Source organism: Parasteatoda tepidariorum, chromosome 10, assembly GCF_982258835.1.
Source record: "Parasteatoda tepidariorum strain Cologne lab strain chromosome 10, Ptep-v5.0, whole genome shotgun sequence".
NCBI classification, from domain to species: domain Eukaryota; kingdom Metazoa; phylum Arthropoda; class Arachnida; order Araneae; family Theridiidae; genus Parasteatoda; species Parasteatoda tepidariorum.
In genome coordinates, this window is record NC_141764.1 from 48,004,264 (window position 1) to 48,022,656 (window position 18,393).

The following is an 18,393-nucleotide window of genomic DNA, read 5'->3' on the forward strand; positions in this document are numbered from 1 at the left end:
TTTCAATTTTTTGGAAGTTATTACAATTTTAAATGCTTATTTTCGAGATTTTTGTTCACTTTTTTGCTTTTAATCACTACTTATCCATCGTCGTGGAAAGATTTACCTATCTCGAGATCATTATTCGCGCTTGACTTGATGCAAAAAGTAGAAGAAAAAAATGGGTAAATAAAATAAAAGAAAGTAGTCAGATGTTGCCAGATATAAAGCATAACATTTATTTCGAATTTAAAAAAAAAATGCATGCAAGAGAGAAAAAAACCGTTCGCAATTTCACCGATTGGGATCTAAGGTGATCATTAAGGTTGAATGCCACGCTAATTTTACATGGCTTGAAATTCTGGCCAAACGGTAAATAACAACAACTAAATTTGAAAATATTAGACAAATTTTGCTAGTTTTTTAAAAGGTTTAGCTTGACATATCTGCTTACTTACTTTATTTATAAAAAATTGGGCACCTGGGCCGCGCAGCGGCCCCTATCCCATACATCTAGAAATTTACATAAGTTTAAAGTGATAACATTTTAAATTTAGCAGTCGATGTGGTTGCTAATACAAAATTACAAGCACTTTGCTTGGGTAAATAAACATTTGAATATCGAAACTAAATTTACACATATAAATATAAGCATATAAATATAAACATAATTTAAAATATATATACACAGGTGGACATAGATAAATATAGTAGATATAACATTTGAATATCGAATCTAAATTGACACATATTGACATATAGCATGACATATCTGTAAAAAGTGGTGAATTATATAAGCCTACGAACTGTTTAGAAATGTGGTGGATAAAAACCTACTAAATTGAATTTATTAAACCAAGAATCACAATTAATAAACTACCACATGAAAATACAAACCAATCATGCATCGAAGATGCCAGGGACACAAAACAAAAATATATCACAATAAAATACATAAAAAAATAATAAATCTAAGTGAAGTAAAAGACGAGAAAGATTTACATTTCATTAAATTCGATTTGTGATACGGCGCTGTATTCAATTAATTTCATGTTAATTAACATTCTAACTAATGGGAAGAAACTTAACTCAACTTTATCAAGCCATTTTGCTTATAAGCGATCAGCTGAGCCGCGATGGTTCAGGGGATAGAGCGTTTGCCTTCCAATGAGGTGAACCGGGGCTCGATCCCGGCAATGGTTGGTCGATACGAATTCCGCATCCGGCTTGCTCCGACCACAGTGCTGACGTGAAATATCCTCACTGGTAGACGGAGCATGGGTTAGAGTCCCCTTGCAGTCAGGCTAACCGGCGGAGGTTCTCGTGGTCTTCCTCTCCCTGTAACGCAAATGCGGGTTAGTTCCATGAATAAAGTCCTTTCGATAAAGTGATCCGGGTTCCAATCCCAGTATCGACTGGGATTGGAACCAGGCTGGTCAATACAAATTCCACATCTAACCTGCGCTGAGCACAGTGCAGTAGTAGATGGATAATGGGTTTGAGTCCTCTTGCTGTCAGGCTTATAGTGGGACGTTTTCATGGTTTTCCTCTCCATGTAATGCAAATGCAGGTTAGTTCCATCAGAAAGTCCTCCATGGAGGTAAAGTTTTCCCAATACTTGATCCAGAAGTTCCCTTGTCTTCTGGATTGGTTTCAAAATTACAAGGCTACGGAGTTGAACATTAGTAGTCGTAAACCCAAAAATTGGGTCGGCTGCTCAACGACGGTCTCAAAATTAAAAAAGTTATAAAACGATCAACTGGCGTCGACGTCATAAGTCACATGTGTGGATATCTGAGATCTTCTATGCGTTTCTATGTTATCTTCTATGTGTTATTCTTCACATGTGTGGATATCTGAGATGCAAATAACTAATTTTAAAACACATAATTAAGTATAAAAACAAATTATTTCATTATACTTCTAGAACGTTATTCGTACATTCTTTTACGCTGCTAAGCGCTACCTATTTCTCCCCCAGCAAAATAAAATATAACACAATTTGAAGTTCAAAACAACAGCAATGACATTTTTATTTTCGAGGTTAGCGTAAGCAGTTTAATTTCTAGACAGTTCTTAGAAGGAAAAATTGTTTAAAAAATGTCTGTCTAATGCTCATGTAAATATCAAAACAGGAGTCTAAATAATAAATATTTGCGATAGAAAAAAAAGCTTAAAAATAGTAATATAAGTTAAAATTAGCTTTTTAAAATTTATAAAAAGACTGTTACCATGTAGAAACTGTTGGAATGATCTTTAAAGAATCTAAAATGAGCAACTTGTGTAAGTTACATTTAATAATTTCTCTGTGTAATCCTCTTCGTTGAAAACGTGAACATGCAATCAGTCACAAAAGTTAGTAAGCACCTGTATTATAATTCTTTGATAGAAGCGATTAACTTACTCTCTGCAGTTTAAATAGAAAAATTTTATAGTTCAAATATGTTAATCTAATTTGATAGAGTGTGGATATTGGATAACATTATTATTACAATAATATAAACTCCGTCAATTTCACTGCACAGTTCTAACGAACAGGGTGTTTTGTAATGACCACTCTCAGTATGATAAAAATCCTTTCAGTAATTATTCTGGTAAAAACAACAAAGGCTTGTAAAAATTAAAGTAAAATAAAATGCACACAAGAGACGCAAATAAATGATCAAGTAAGGAAAAGATATAAATATTTTTAAAATCTATTTCACTTCAAAACCAATTTGATTGCCGGAGAAAACAAAGAGAATTTGTAAAGCGATAAATAATTTTTATGTTTCTTTTGTCCCACCATTCTCACTTGTGTATCAACAGACTTCAATGCATTTTAATTTCTTTTTCGCTTAAATATTAATTTGCAGCCTTTAAATATGCATACTTTTGATTTCATTTATCACGAGGATTCTCAAAAGATATATTAAGAGTGGCTATTATGAAACACCCTTATATCAATGTTATAAGTAAATATAGTATTGTAATGTTATTTGTCTACTCTCTTTTATTAGCTATAACTCAAGAACAGCAACTATGCGAGATGAACATTTCTAGTGCAGTGAATAACAAAGCATCGGAACTTACACTTGTTAAACAATCTTTGTTGAAGCCAGCAGCAAAGAGTTCTATTGATGAACCTCAAAACACGGATGGTTTATGGGCGTTATTTAAAAAATTTAATGCAGAAGAAAATGGTGGAGCGTATGGTCTCAGAACAGAAAAGACTCCAGAAGAAAAAGAACTATCAAATGATATAACAACTTCGGAAGCAAAGCCAAAAATAAATAGAATAGCTAAAACAAACTCATCTTTGGCTATTAGTAAAGTAGAAAGTAATCCAATGGGTTCGGAAAATAATATCTGTCATTCATTTGACGCAATGAATCAAATCAATGCATTTATGGTATCGAGGGATAAGCCCGTAAGTAACGCTTTTGTGAATTTTGGCATTCCAATCTATAAGAATGCAAGAAACAAAAGATTTAGTGAGAGAAAGGCATGCACGAAGCAAGAAAAAAAAGAATTTAACCATAAAAAGAATGAACTAAAACCAAGAAATAATTATGAAAAACCAGGAATAACAGAAACTGGTAACCCTAATTCAATAAACGACAGTTCAAGCAATAAACTTGAAGAAAAAAACGGGGGGGAAAGAGTTTGCACTGAAAGAAAATCAAGCTTGGTACATAAATATAAGCATACTGTTCTTATAAAAAAGGAATTTAATCCAGGAAAAATAGAACAGGAATTAGAAAAAATGGATTACGATAGCTCATCAAAAATGAATGAAAAAAGCAAGAATTTAAAAAAAATAATAACCTCTGAACAAGACCCATCAAGACTTATGATTAAAAGAAGCTCTAGGATACCGAAAAGAATAATCGAGAAATTAGGAAACACTGATGCAGAAAATTCATGCTCGCGAAAATCGAAACAAAGAGCTGGGAATTGTAAGGAAATATTAACCTGTAAGCAGCCTAAATCAAAGGACTTGCCATTTATTAAAATAAGCTCTAAAATACCAATAAGAAATACCAAAAAATTTGAAAACACGAGTACAGAAAGTGCTTACTCGTCAAAAATGAATGAGGAAAATAAGACTTGCAAGAAAATGTTAACCACTAAGCAAGACAAATCGAAGAACGCATTTTTAATAAGGAAAGGCTCTAGGATACCAAGAAGAATTATTGAGAATTCAAAAACCTCTGTTACTGAGATCTTCTCATCAAAAATAAATAAAAGGATTAAGAATTCTAAGCAAATTTTAATCCCGAATCAACACGAACTTAAGAACGCACCTTCTATAGAAAGAAGTTCTAGAATACCAAGAAGAATTATTAAGAAAACAGATAAGAACAATGCTTACTCGCTGAAAGTAAATAAAAATGCGAGAAAATGTAAGAAAGTGTCGTCTAAACATTATACCTTGAAAAACTCACAATCTGTTAAGAAAGACTCTAGGAAAATTACAAATTTCAACAGTGCTGCATTATTTAAGAAGTTAAATCAATTTCAAAATGGAGAATCCATTAAAAAATTCAGTCACGAAAACAAATTCAAAGTCGAAGTAAAAACTATTACTCAATGTCTGAAAAGTAAAAATGAAGAGAAAAGATTGACAAAAAGTAGGGAACCACATCCTGTGAAAGTTAACGAAAATAAATTCAGTTTTAAAGGCCCAGCCAATAAAGATCGAAGTTCGTTGTATCAGAATTCATGTAACAAATCACCTCAAAACTTTAATGAAATAGATAAGATGCTAGTTATTAACATTGTTCACCATTTTTTTCCTAGAGAAATTCCAAAATGTTGCGATGAATTGGATAAATAAACTAATAAAGATATTACTTACACGTTTTATGGTACTAGCAGAGTTTTCACATTCACTTCAACCTTTTATTTTATGACTATTTACAAACTCGAAGTTTTAACTTTTTATTTGAACCAGTGCAAAAATGATCACCAAGTACCGTTGGCAACCTTGCAGTGACAAGCAGATATTTTTTTTTTTAGCCATTATAGAAAGGTGCATACTCGAAATGTAAAATTCGTTGGAACTATTCCAGGCAAGATACTATGAAAAAAATTTATATAATGGTTCTTTTCAAGGTGCTTAAGAATTTTATCCTTCAAGTATGCACCTTTGATTTTTTTTAAAAAATTTCTTATGTGCTATTACCTGGTTAATTTTTTTTTAACTTCCTCGAGTACTATTACCTGGCAATCGGTAAAACTTGGAAACCATTTTGACGCATAATCTGAAAAAGAAAAATTTTGCTAAGAAGAAGAAAAGAAAAATAAATAAGATACCCAACTTCTCGAATAGGTGTTCAAAAATTCGAAGTATAATGATATAAAGTTGGCAAAAAAATTTATTAACATTTATCGCCAAAAACCATACAAATATAGAAAATAACTAATGAAACCTATTTTAAATATTTGTAATTTAATTGATTTAGTATCGTTTTAGGCGCCCCCCTCTGAGGGCGGAAACGATAAAATTTTCCATTTCAGGGGAAAAGGGAAAAAAGGGTTGTTGGTTTGTCCTATTTTGAACAGTGGTCCATCAGAGAACATATACGTACTTTATTCTTCATAAAAAAAAATTGTTACTAAGTAGGCTAACAAAGAAGCATAATTTTTTTTCAATAATTAAATAATTTTACGAAACAAAAAAGTCCTTTTAACAGGCTTATTTGGTTAATTGATAGTTCGGGTACTTGCAACTGGAGAAGAAGTGAACAGATTATGCCTAAGCATGATTTAAATCAGATTTAATTGGATACCTATAAGCGACGTCACGCGTGTGTGTCGAACATAATCTGCTTAATCAAAATGTTTCACAGTTAATGAATCCCAGTTTACCAAAGATGACGTCACTTTCAGGTATCTAATTAGCTTTTATGATTTATTAAATAAATAATAAATAACAGTATCCCTATGGAATAAGCACAAACATCTATTTTTTGTAAATTTGTAAATTTGTTTTATTGACTTTTATTCTTATAATTTATTTCAAAGTATGTTTTCATAAAAACATCTTCCACGTGACCTATTTTTTGATGATGATCTATTTTTTTTTAAATAAATTAATTAAAAAATTGTTACGTAACGCAAAGTATGTGCTAAATAAATTATGTGAGCTTTATGCTATCGCGATTCGAAAACACCATTACGGCACTAAATAACTTTTTTTTAGAATAGATATTAAAGTGTTATTTGCATTTACTATATGAAATATGATGTAGATATGCCATATACGATAATATCATAAACGCATCATTGCCTTTATCGGTTTCTTTTAAATACAGAATATTCACCGTTAAAACAAACATTTTTGAAAATGTAGTGTTGCTAATGGAGACTTATTAAATACAACTCAATTCATAGTACCACATAAGAGAAATAGATCTTTAATAACACGTCATAAATATGAAATGCCAAATTTAGTCATCTATTATTCCAATTACTTTAACAATAATACCCACTATTTAGCACATAGTATACTTACATCGGAATTCACCTATTAAAACTAAAACCATTACACTAAAAATTACAGCTCCAATAAAAATGAAATTGTAAAGTAATACAATTGACAAAAAGTTTATTATATTCCACTAATGCAATAAATATACCATAAACTAAGCGATACACAACAAAAAATATATTGTGAAAAAAAGTGTCTTTTCCTATTAAGTATATTAAAACAATTTCTTTCCAGAGAAAATGTATTTGCTAAGCATTATATTGATTAGCTAATTGAACAGTTAGCGGAGATTATTTTCTTAACTACTTTTTGTTGTCATTTTTCTACTCGGTAGTTTTGACATAAAATGCGTGGTTCTAACAAAACGAAAAGAACTTTTTTGTTTCATTACTTGGAAATAATTTAATGAAGCAATTAGGTGCATAGTAATCATAGGATAGCGTGATTAGAATGTGACATGTAGACAGCTCGACACTATCAGAAAGAAAAAATGAATTCTAGATTCTTCTATAGAGACACAAATATATAAAGATGGTAGATTTAAGTTGATTGTTTCAAGAAGACATTGAACCTATTTTTTTCTTGGTAATTACTTTTCTAGCAGGTAAATACAACAAAATATCTCTTATAGCAAAGACGATATTTTTCACAAAAAATTATTGAAAATTATACACCCTCTGTCACGAATTGATTGCTACATTTGAATATTTTTGTACTAATTATTAATACTGATGAACATTTTTCAATGATTTCAGAGTGTTGTGCTATTAATTAGCATTTACTTACCAAGCATTCCATCATTAAATCAGCATCAAATTAGTTTTAAAAGTCAAGGATTCGCACGCTCTTTGGCCGCGCCTCATTTTCTAAGGATATTTGCATCAATAATCGCATAAAAGTATCATCTAGTTAATGAATCATGAATTCATTAGAAGTATAATTTTACTGGTGTTGGTCTACTTAACTGCATCGGGAGTTAATTACAACTACACCTATTTGAAATGTAGCAACTAACTTGGAACAAATTTTGATATTGCACCGCCATTGTAGCGATATTGACCACCACTATATTTTGAAAATTCATCAATGCACAAGATTAGCGTAAATTATTTACACAGTCTCAAAAATTGATAACAAGGACGTGACGAGTGATAAGGCGGGTGATATATGGAAAGAAATTTCAGATACACTCTGGAGATGATGTGTTTGTCCTATGTCACCCAACTCAGTTCTTTTGGTACATTCAATAGATGTTTCCATCTATAGTCTGTCTAAGCTAAGAACTCCTCCTGCCATAAAGTCTGAGGCCGTCTGGTGCTATGGATTGGCACATTTTAGGGAGGGTAGCTGTAATCTAGGACTAACACAATTGACCGAAGAAAAAGATTCCCTTTCTCCCGCAGACCCGAGCCGAAACCACTCCAAAACAGTGACCCAGCACCCCTACTTGAAATAGTCATAGCTCGTTACCATAGTCACCGCCACAGGTCCAAACGAATGTCTGGAGGAGTTCTTATTTTAGACAAACTATATGTTCTCCCCAACAACAGTGATTTATTGCTACAGTGTAGTTGGTATTGGCATTAATTAAACTTAGTTCTTAATAAGTTCATGCTGGAAATTGGGAGTAAAATAAACGTTCTTCTTTAAAGTGTATGTGCTCCCAATGCAGTCTACGCAACTGTCGTGAGCTCTATAGTCGTGATGGACACTGACAGAAACGGGAAATTGAACGTTTGGAAGGAGCCGGTGCACAATTGGAAAGGGTGCCGGGTGACCAAGGGTTCAAACATTGAACACTTGTAGTATGTGTCAGGAACTTGGCGAACAGTAGCGTACGTAGACTTATGTGCGTCAGCCTGCAAGATTTATAAGCGCGTCCTATCGTAGACTTACCATACAAAATTAAAAGTTAATATGAAACAAAACAAAAGAAACTGTGATGAAGAGATATTCGGATATTTATAGTCATTAATTTTATTTTAATCTAAGAAAATGTAAATAGTAATTGCGATGAAATGGTAGAATTGAAGTATTTAATTGAGACACTTTAAACACTTACCATATGAATTTTTTTTTTTTTAATAATAGGAGAAAACTCAAAATTTTACAGTAATTATATTCAAAGTTTAGTTAGATGGTTATCATTATAGTGAACTGAAAAATATTTTTATTTATCTCATAGCGTAATTTTTTTCTGGCTAGTGCCCCCTCGAAACTCGTTCTCCTACTCCCATACCGGATTTGTGGGAGTGCTATTTACGCCACTGTTCGTGGGTATATATATCTTTACATACATTAACCGTTCTTTGTACTTTATGTACTTGTAAATAAAAAGTCCTTTTAAACTGGGCGAATAATAATTATTAAGATAAATAATTTAATATAAGATAAACTTCTGACAGTAATTTGACGCCTGTTTAGATGCTGCCAAAATTTAAAAATTTCCGCTCACAGTTATCATAGCAATTTTCATTTTTAAAAAAGTGCATAGGTTGGCAGTTATGTATTTGCCGAGTAATATAGTTGTAGCAGTTATGCATTTCGAATATTAATTTCAAACAGCTGTTTAGCTTTAAATCATGCAACATGCAATGTTTCAATTGGGTAACTGCGTGCGACGTTACTCGTGAAGATCGTACCTATATTAGAGCCCCTGAATTAGTATAGGAGCCTTAACCTATATTGGCTGCTGAATCGTGGCATTTGCTTATGCCACGATTCAACAGCCAATCAGGTTCGACGCACACACGCAAAGTTGTTCGCAGTTACCCAATTAAATCTGATCCGAAAACTGATTCAGCGTGATAATAAAACAAGCCTAATAACTGTAACTTTAACACGTCATCTTGATCATACACAACGAGCTAATTTTAGAGGTCTTCTTCTCGAGTTGCAGATACCCACAATTGGGTATACTATAGCTTACGTCACAGATCGTGTTATTCCTACTAAATTTAACTAGTAAACAGCATTTTCTGCGAACCTGATTTCTAGCAACAAGTAAAAGCATCAAACGAAGTGTCTTGTTATAAGTCGCTACTCGCCAGGTTGGAATTGTATTAGTCTAGTTCCTTTGGAAATAATTTATATTGTTGTTTTACCGAAGTTTATGAATTTAGTAAGCATATTTAAAACTCAGTTTATTAATTAAACTAAAAGGTAAATGTTATTCCTAGTAAGTGGAAGTAGTTGTGCTTTTTTCATATTATACCCAATTGAAAAATACGAAATTTTAAACTTATTTTAAAAAGTCGTGTTTCTCTGTAGGTTAACATGAGCAATAAAATCTATTGACAGATTTTAAAAAGAAAAAATATTTAAAACGGATATCTCTGTAAACATCAAAACAGGTTTTCTGTATATTCGCGATAGCAAGAAAAGTCTTTTAGGGGGAAAAAATGGAAGAGCTTGCAGTATCCTCACTGCTGAGTCGAACTCAAAAACGACAACTGCCCCCTGATGCAGTTGTGAGATTGAGACTGCTACTTCAATTTCTACTTCCGAACTTTGAACTGAAGTGAACAGTAGTTTCTTTTTAGAGATAAACAAGTTCGTTCACGAGATGTTGCTCATCTGATATTTCTCTCTAGCGATCGTCAGCGACATATATGTTTTTATTTCCTGTAACCTTAAATTATTTTATTTTAATTACATTAAAATGTAATATATATTGGATTAACTATTATTTCATTTCTGCTGCATAAAATACAGGATTGGACTTCGGGTCTAAACCTGTAGTGGTGACCCTTGTAAAAATTATTTTAAGCATGCAGTAGCGACAGAGGATCTCGTTACATCCTTGCTTTAATGGAAATCTTTCACGCTTATAAACTTTCAAGGAACTGAGACGGTACTAAACGCTACCAAAGAAATCTTCATTTCGTACAAGAATGGATAATTTCGCATGCCAGTTATTCTCCGTCTGATGATTGATTAAACTCCATCGCCAAAAGCCTCTTCAGTACATCGCCAAAAGCCTCTTCAGTAAGATCTTATATTTGTCCATTTTCTTATCAGTTATTGGAGCTGTACCATGCCGAACAACGATGCTCAACAAATGCAGGTTAACAGAGTAGGGTTGAAATTACCTCCCTTTTGGGATAAACACGCCGTACTTTGGTTCGCCAATATTGAAGCACAGTTCGTGGTATCCGGTATAACTCAAGATGATACTAAGTTTTATTGCGTGGTGTCAGCCCTTGCCTCCGACATCTTGAGCCATGTTAGCGATATCGTACTCTCGCCGCCAGCCACGGACAAATATGCAGCTCTTAAATCGCGATTGATAAGCGAATTTTCGGATTCTGAACAAAGAAGAATAAAAGCAGTACTTTCGGAATTAACCTTAGGAGAGGACAAACCTTCACATTTATTGAGGAAGATGAAACAATTAGCGGACAAAATTCTTGGCGACGATGTACTAAAAACACTTTGGCTACAACGTTTGCCCAATCAAGTGCAGGCGATACTTTCAGTCTCTGACGATAATACAGAAAAGCTCGCAGTAATGGCGGACAAAATTCATGAAACCACGGGCGGTAACGTCGACGCAGTACGTTGCTCAAATCCATCTTCTGAAATGAGTGAATTGCGAACACAAATAGCGGAACTTACTAAACAAGTTGAACGCCTTTCCCGAAATCGCGAACGCAACAATTCTTTTCGCCAGCGTAATCGCTCACAAACACCCAAAAAGTATGATCAGTGTTGGTATCATTTTAAATTTGGAAATGCAGCAAAACGCTGTAAGTCCCCTTGCAAGTTTAAAAAACAGGAAAACTAGAGAAGAAATCACATACTCTGGCGCAATGTGATTTCAAACCCGATAATAAAAGTCGCCTTTTTGTATCTGATCCTATTTCAAAATTAACATATTTAGTGGATAGCGGTAGCGATGTTTGTGTTTTACCGTACAAGCGACACAACTTTCAAAGTAGCAGCGAAAATAATATAACATTATATTCCGCGAATGGTACAACAATCAAAACATATGGCGTTAAAATGGTAACACTAAGTTTAAATTTACGTCGTAAATTTCAGTGGACATTTATTCTTGCTGACATAAGTAAGCCTATTATCGGGGCAGATTTTTTGCGACATTACGGTTTGTTGATAGACCTTAAACATGGTTGTCTTAAAGATCCGCTGACCAATCTTGTCAGCACGGGCACTAAGTCCGCGGATAACACACCTCAAGTAACTTTAATAGCAAATGACGCTGTTTATCGGGATATTTTGAACAAATACAGTGATGTGATACGCCCCTATTCTAAAATCAGAGAGGTAAAGCATAATACCGTTCACAGGATCTTAACTCGCGGACAACCAGTTTTTGCACGACCGCGTAGATTACATCCGGCGAAATTAGCGGCAGCCAAACGCGAATTCGAATATATGTTAGAACATGGTATATGCCGCCCTAGCACATCAAATTGGTCTAGTCCTTTACACCTAGTGCCTAAAGACAACGGAAATGATTTCCGACCGACGGGAGATTACAGAGCATTAAACCGGATCACAATTCCGGATAGATATCCTTTGCCCCATTTACAAGACTTTTCCAGTCAATTACACGGTAAAGTTATTTTTTCGAAAGTAGATTTAGTTCGCGCATATCACCAGATACCAGTACACCCAGATGATATTTCCAAAACTGCAATAACAACCCCATTCGGTTTATACGAGTTTTTATTCACGCCGTTTGGATTGTCCAATGCGGCACAAACATTTCAAAGATTCATTAATGAAGTTTTGCAAGGTTTTGATTTTGTTTTTGTTTATTTGGATGATATCCTTATAGCAAGCAGTACAGAGAAAGAACATAAAAACCACATCGAAATGGTTTTGAAAAGACTCGCGGATTACGGTCTTCGCATAAATTTAAACAAGTGTGTCTTGGGTGTCCCGGAATTATCCTTTTTAGGTTATTTAGTAAATAAAGACGGAATTAGGCCACAACCGGAACGCGTTGAACCAATCTTAAAATGTGCATTGCCTCAAACCACAAAGGAATTACAACGTTTCCTTGGATTATTAAATTATTATCGTAGAAACATTAAAAATGCTGCCCATATTCAAGCCCCTCTTAACGATATGCTTAAAGGCAGGAAAAGTAAGGGAAAAAATTGTCTTGAGTGGAACGAATCTCAAATGTTAGCATTTGAGTCATGTAAAAAACAGATAGCAGAGGCCACCATTTTGACTCATCCTGACCCGGAAGCTCATTTAACGCTTTTCACGGACGCTAGCGACTCGGCTGTAGGAGCTTCACTTAATCAAATTACGAATGCTAACAATGAACAAAATACCAAACCTTTGGCATTTTTCTCGTCAAAATTATCACCGGCACAGCAAAAATGGTCTACTTTTGATCGCGAACTTTATGCGATTTACGCAGCCATTCGTCATTTTAAACATATGCTTGAAGGCCGTCAGTTCACGATTTTCACGGATCATAGACCACTCACATACGCTTTCCTTCAAAAATCGGATAAGTGTTCCCCACGACAATTACGACATTTGGACTATATCGGTCAATTCAGTACTGATATTCGGTTTGTCAAGGGTTCCGAAAATATACCAGCCGATATGCTGTCGAGGTTAGATGCTTTAGAATTTTTAGATATTTTAGATTATGCAGCCGTAGCACAGGCCCAAAGTACGGATTCCGAATTACAGGACCTCAGGAAATCAAACACGGGTTTGAAATTTCAAAAAAGGATAGTACCAGGAACTAATGTACAACTCTTTTGTGATACTTCTACCCAAAACGTTCGTCCTTATCTTCCGCTCGAATTTAGAAAGAGCATTTTTGACGCATTACATAATCTCGCTCACCCAGGCATGAAAGCCACTGTGAAACTTCTCACATCGCGATTCGTATGGCTAGACATGAAGAAAGATATCACTAGGTGGACACGATCGTGTATACCATGTCAGAAAGCTAAGATATATCGTCATACAAACAGCCCAGTTCAGACTATAAAGGTCCCAGACAAAAGATTCGAACATATACATATAGATATTGTAGGACCCCTTCCACCTTCTCGAGGTTATTCGTATTGTTTGACAATGATTGACCGTTTCACTCGTTGGGTTGAGGCTCGTCCAATTCCAGACATTTCGGCCGAAACAGTAGCTAGTGCGTTATACGAAAATTGGATCGCCCGATTTGGCATTCCTAAAATAGTGACAACAGATCAGGGTAAACAATTTGAATGTCAACTATTCAAATCATTAATGACATTATTAGGCATTAAACACATCCATACGACCGCATATCACCCCATTGCTAATGGCTTGATTGAAAATTGGCACCGTACATTGAAAGCCTCATTAAAAGCTCATCTAACTGATCGTTGGACAGAGGTCTTACCCACAGTATTATTGGGAATGCGTTCTGCATTCCGGGAATCCATAAAGGCTACAACAGCTGAACTGGTTTACGGAACTGCCTTGAAGTTGCCGGGAGAATTTCTAATGCCAACACCAAAGGATTTCAATGCCAGTGAATTTGTGCAGCGCCTGAAAGAAAACATGGCAAAATTGTCCCCTTCACCAACCAAGAATCATGACACTAAGAGCCGAACATTCATCTCGACCGACCTCAAATCGTGCAAGCAAGTTTTCATCCGACACAATGCTGTTCAACCGCCACTTAAGCCAGCTTACGATGGACCCTTCGAGGTACTGGAAAGAACAGACAAAGTATATAAAGTTCAAGTCGGCAACAAATCCAAGTTTGTGACTATAGACAGACTAAAGCCAGCCTACATCTTGAACATTCCAGAGTCAGAACCAGAGCCTGTGATCTACCATCCTAGCCCACCTCCGGAAGTTACTGAGCCAACAACAACAAATGTTGAAAAAGCAGAGGACAAGGCCAAGCATACACGATCGGGACGTAAAGTACGTTTCCCTGCACGATTCAAGTAACGTTGCACTAGGAGGGGGGTACTGCAGTATCCTCACTGCTGAGTCGAACTCAAAAACGACAACTGCCCCCTGATGCAGTTGTGAGATTGAGACTGCTACTTCAATTTCTACTTCCGAACTTTGAACTGAAGTGAACTTTCTACTTCCGAACTTTGAACTGAAGTGAACAGTAGTTTCTTTTTAGAGATAAACAAGTTCGTTCACGAGATGTTGCTCATCTGATATTTCTCTCTAGCGATCGTCAGCGACATATATGTTTTTATTTCCTGTAACCTTAAATTATTTTATTTTAATTACATTAAAATGTAATATATATTGGATTAACTATTATTTCATTTCTGCTGCATAAAATACAGGATTGGACTTCGGGTCTAAACCTGTAAGCTTTTCAACAGCTATAAAAAAATAGTTTATCGCGCAGTAGCTGTCGGACTGATCTCGGAAGAAAAGAAAATGGATTACTTGTGTACGTTATATTTGATGATTACCTACTTTGTACAATAGAGGGACAAAAAATCTTTTTTTTTGGGGGGGGGGGCTTTATTGTTTAAGTGTAATGCCCTGGCCAAGTAAAATGACACCGAATGCATTGTATTTAGCAAATTTGTATCATGTATTCCATATCAAAATATGACAAGGAATTAAAACAGAAATGTAAATGTATGAATGGAGATATAAATTTTTCGGTAAGAAAAAATCTCCACATCATCTGATAACAAATAGAGAATCCAAAGTACCTATTCGTAGTCGGAGGATGTTGATTGTAATTCATTGCATTCTATAAGAATCAGGCAATAAATTGTAAGCGCTTCAATTATTTTCAAAAAAGAAAATTATTACAAATATGTTAAGTTGCATTTAAGCTTTTTTTTAAGTTTTTGAAGATGAATCATAAAAGAAACAAACCAAAAAATTACATTGATATTGATAAACTTAAGTTGTTATTGTGAAAAGAAGCATAATAAACTGTAAATGTTTTTCTGATGCACAGTTTTAGCTATTGCATTCCATGTTGTTTCAGAAAAAGTACAATTTTAAAAACAGTAATTGCTACATTAAAATATTTTAACTTAGTTGTGAGGACATAAATTTCAATTCAACATTTGCCAAAAGCATACTTGTACTGTCTCATAAGTGCAATATGAAGACCAAATATGTAGCTTTCAAAATATAACACCAATTTAACGTTTATCTAAGTGTAGCTTTTTAAAATATAACACCAATTTAACCATTATCAAAGTGTAGCTTTTTAAAATATAACACCAATTTAACCTTTATCTAAGTGTACCTTTTTAATATATAACGCCAATTTAACCATTATGAAAGTGTAGCTTTTTAAAATATAACACCAATTTAACCTTTATCTAAGTGTACCTTTTTAATATATAACGCCAATTTAACGTTTATCTAAGTGTAGCTTTTTAAAATATAACACCAATTTAACCATTATGAAAGTGTAGCTTTTTAAAATATAACGCCAATTTCTCTTTTAGCAGCCATTATGCAAGATCGGCCCTTACGTGAAGCGAACATCTCCAGAACAGAGAAGAAGACATCGGTAATCACTCCTGTAAAATACTATTTTCTGTCACCGGAGAAGAGTTCAAACGATAAACCCCTAAACACGAGTGGTATATGCGGTACGTTTAAAAAACTAAATGCGAATGGAAGTGATGGATCCTACGTTATCCTAACTGAAACGTCACCGACAGAGGAGAAACGAGGATGTGACAGTTCAAATTTAATAACGATGCCAAAAATAAAAGAAACAATCAACAAAAATTCCCCTTTGTTGATTAGTATACTGACTGGTTTAGAAAATAATATCAATTCGTCGTTTGATTCAAAAAACTCAACCCATGTATTAATGGCTGCAATGGATAAACAATTATGTAATTATCGTATCGATTTTGGCGTACCAATATACATGGATGTGGTGACTAAAAAATATAGTAAAAGAAAATCATGCAAGAAACGAGGTGCACGCGCGTTGAACCATGCAAAAAATGAACGAAAACCAAGAAGAATTTATGAGGAATCGGAAAACATGGAAACGGATTATGATAGCTTCTTAAAAATGAATAAAAATAACAGCTATTTTAAGAACACGTTATCCCATCGGCAACACATATTGGAAAACACGTCTTCTATCGAGATTAACAGTAAAAAGTCGACTTCTTCTGGCAGATTTAGATTTGTTAAAGAGAATGATCACTTTTTGCGCAAATATTCAGATAATGAACTTGAAGATAAAGACGGAGCGAAAACTGGTGAAGCCGAAACTGTTACGAGGAAACTGGGCCTGCGCCTGGAGAAAGCGTTTAGGCTTAAAAATAAGGAATTTGAACTGAGAAGAATGGTTCAGGATTTAGAAACTTTAGAAATAGATGATGATTGCTTGCCAAAAGCAAATGCCAAAAACAAGAATTTTAAGAGAGCATTAATTTTAAAGCAGCGCAAATCAAGAGATGCCTCGCTTTTAAGAAGTAGTTTTAGAAAACCAAGTATTATTCAGAATTTAGATAGACCAGATGCGGATACTGTTCCATCATCTAAAAAGATTGAAAGAAGAATAAATTTTAAGAAGACATCAAACCCGAAGCAACACAAATTGAGAAACGCACAATTTGTCGAGAGAGGATTTAGAAAATATTTAGATTTTAACAGCCCTGCATTAGGCATGGAGAATAATGAATTTCTAAAAGAAGTATATTCTGATGACAATTCAAATTATGAACTGGTAACAAAAGAGGGTGAAAAAACTGTTAGACAAGCTCTAAAATGTCGGAAAAAATCGAAAGCGCCAACAAAAATGCATGAATTACATCCTCTAAAAGACAATGAAAATAGGTTTAGAGACGAAAACAGAGCAGATAAGAAAGCTCGAAATTCATCGAGTCAGATGTTCTGCAGTAAATTGCTTTGTAACTTTGATGAAATAGATAAGGTAGTGAACATTAAGATTCTATACCAGTTCTTTCCCAGAGAAATTTCAATAGTTTGCAATGAAGAGGAATAAGATGAAAATAAAATGGGTAAGTAAAAGATTACTAACAGAGATCGCACAGATCGTTCGAAAAAAAAAAGAGTAATAAATGGTGACTTTAACGTCGTGGTGAATAAATTTTGGAAAGGAAAATGTCAGCGTCAAATAATAATAACTGAAAATTACAAACTAATAAGTTTTAGGCCTTGAAATGCTCGTAAAAAGGTATAGTTGTAACTTAAAAAAAATTCCTTATAAATTAATAATACATTCTATTTTTCAAGAACAGTGTAAACTTATTAATTATTTTAACGTAATGTCGGTTAAAATAATTTTAAATCAAATTTAAACTTATAAAATAGCTAAGCTTATATTTATCCGAACCACGACGTGGCAGTGGCTAAGGCACTGAACTACTCTAGTGCAGTACTGGGTTCTATTTCCAGTTGATTTTTGAAGCCTATAGAAGGTGTTTCGAAATTCGTAGGCAAAACTTTTAAATGGTGATAGAAAACATCTGAACAAGCAATTTTCGTCATAAAATGCATGGGCGGAGAGCAGACGGTGAATCACTAAGAGTTATTCGCGTCTGTAACATGAAAGAACGAAGCACCAAACAGATTGAAATGGTACTGAATTAATTTTAATGATTGCATGTGTAGCAAAATTATAGAAACCACTGAAAAGAGCACTAATGTATGCGTTATAGCTATGACGTAACGAGCAATGCAGGTCATTTAATTTACATCAATTTAATTTAGTACTTCCTCTGTCAGTTTGGCGTTTCGTTCTTTTCTGTGACAGTTGTTGCGACATCAATGGACAGTTAGTTTAAATAATTGTTTTAAATCGTCTGCCAACTCTTGCAAAAATAACAATTGCAACTCTGACTGGTTGCTAAGCAACTCAAACGATTTTCCTTCTTTTTCTTGTTATTAATGTTTTGTAAATAGTCTGTATGTCAGTGGAAATAAAAGAATAAGATCGCTGCAAAAACTAACAACAGTAACGGATA

The 18,393-nt window shown here is 34.1% G+C and overlaps 2 protein-coding genes across 3 annotated transcripts; both read left to right on the plus strand.

Moving 5' to 3' along the window:
* Positions 1–2,097: 2,097 nt before the first annotated feature.
* On the plus strand, positions 2,098–4,857 carry LOC107451416 (uncharacterized). The gene is made up of 2 exons (XM_016067492.4): positions 2,098–2,262; positions 2,979–4,857. The coding sequence occupies exons 1-2, from the start codon at positions 2,229–2,231 to the stop codon at positions 4,796–4,798; spliced, it is 1,854 nt and encodes a 617-aa protein (XP_015922978.2). The 5' UTR covers positions 2,098–2,228; the 3' UTR covers positions 4,799–4,857.
* Positions 4,858–14,780: 9,923 nt separating this feature from the next.
* On the plus strand, positions 14,781–17,427 carry LOC107451417 (uncharacterized). 2 transcript variants are annotated; one of them, XM_016067494.4, is made up of 2 exons: positions 14,781–14,858; positions 15,886–17,427. In XM_016067494.4, exons 1-2 carry the CDS (start codon positions 14,846–14,848, stop codon positions 17,409–17,411), a joined length of 1,539 nt encoding a protein of 512 aa, XP_015922980.4. In that variant the 5' UTR covers positions 14,781–14,845; the 3' UTR covers positions 17,412–17,427. The 2 variants fall into 2 exon arrangements, with proteins under 2 accessions (XP_015922980.4, XP_071040542.2); XM_071184441.2 differs by having other exon boundaries at positions 15,889–17,421.
* Positions 17,428–18,393: the final 966 nt, after the last annotated feature.

Bases quoted from the DNA above. Each gene is read 5' to 3' on its own strand.
- LOC107451416 (XM_016067492.4), top strand. From the start codon at position 2,229: ATGATCTTTAAAGAATCTAAAATGAGCAACTTGT. The intron at 2,263-2,978 runs GTAAGTTACATT...CTCTTTTATTAG, and splicing joins ATCTAAAATGAGCAACTTGT to CTATAACTCAAGAACAGCAA.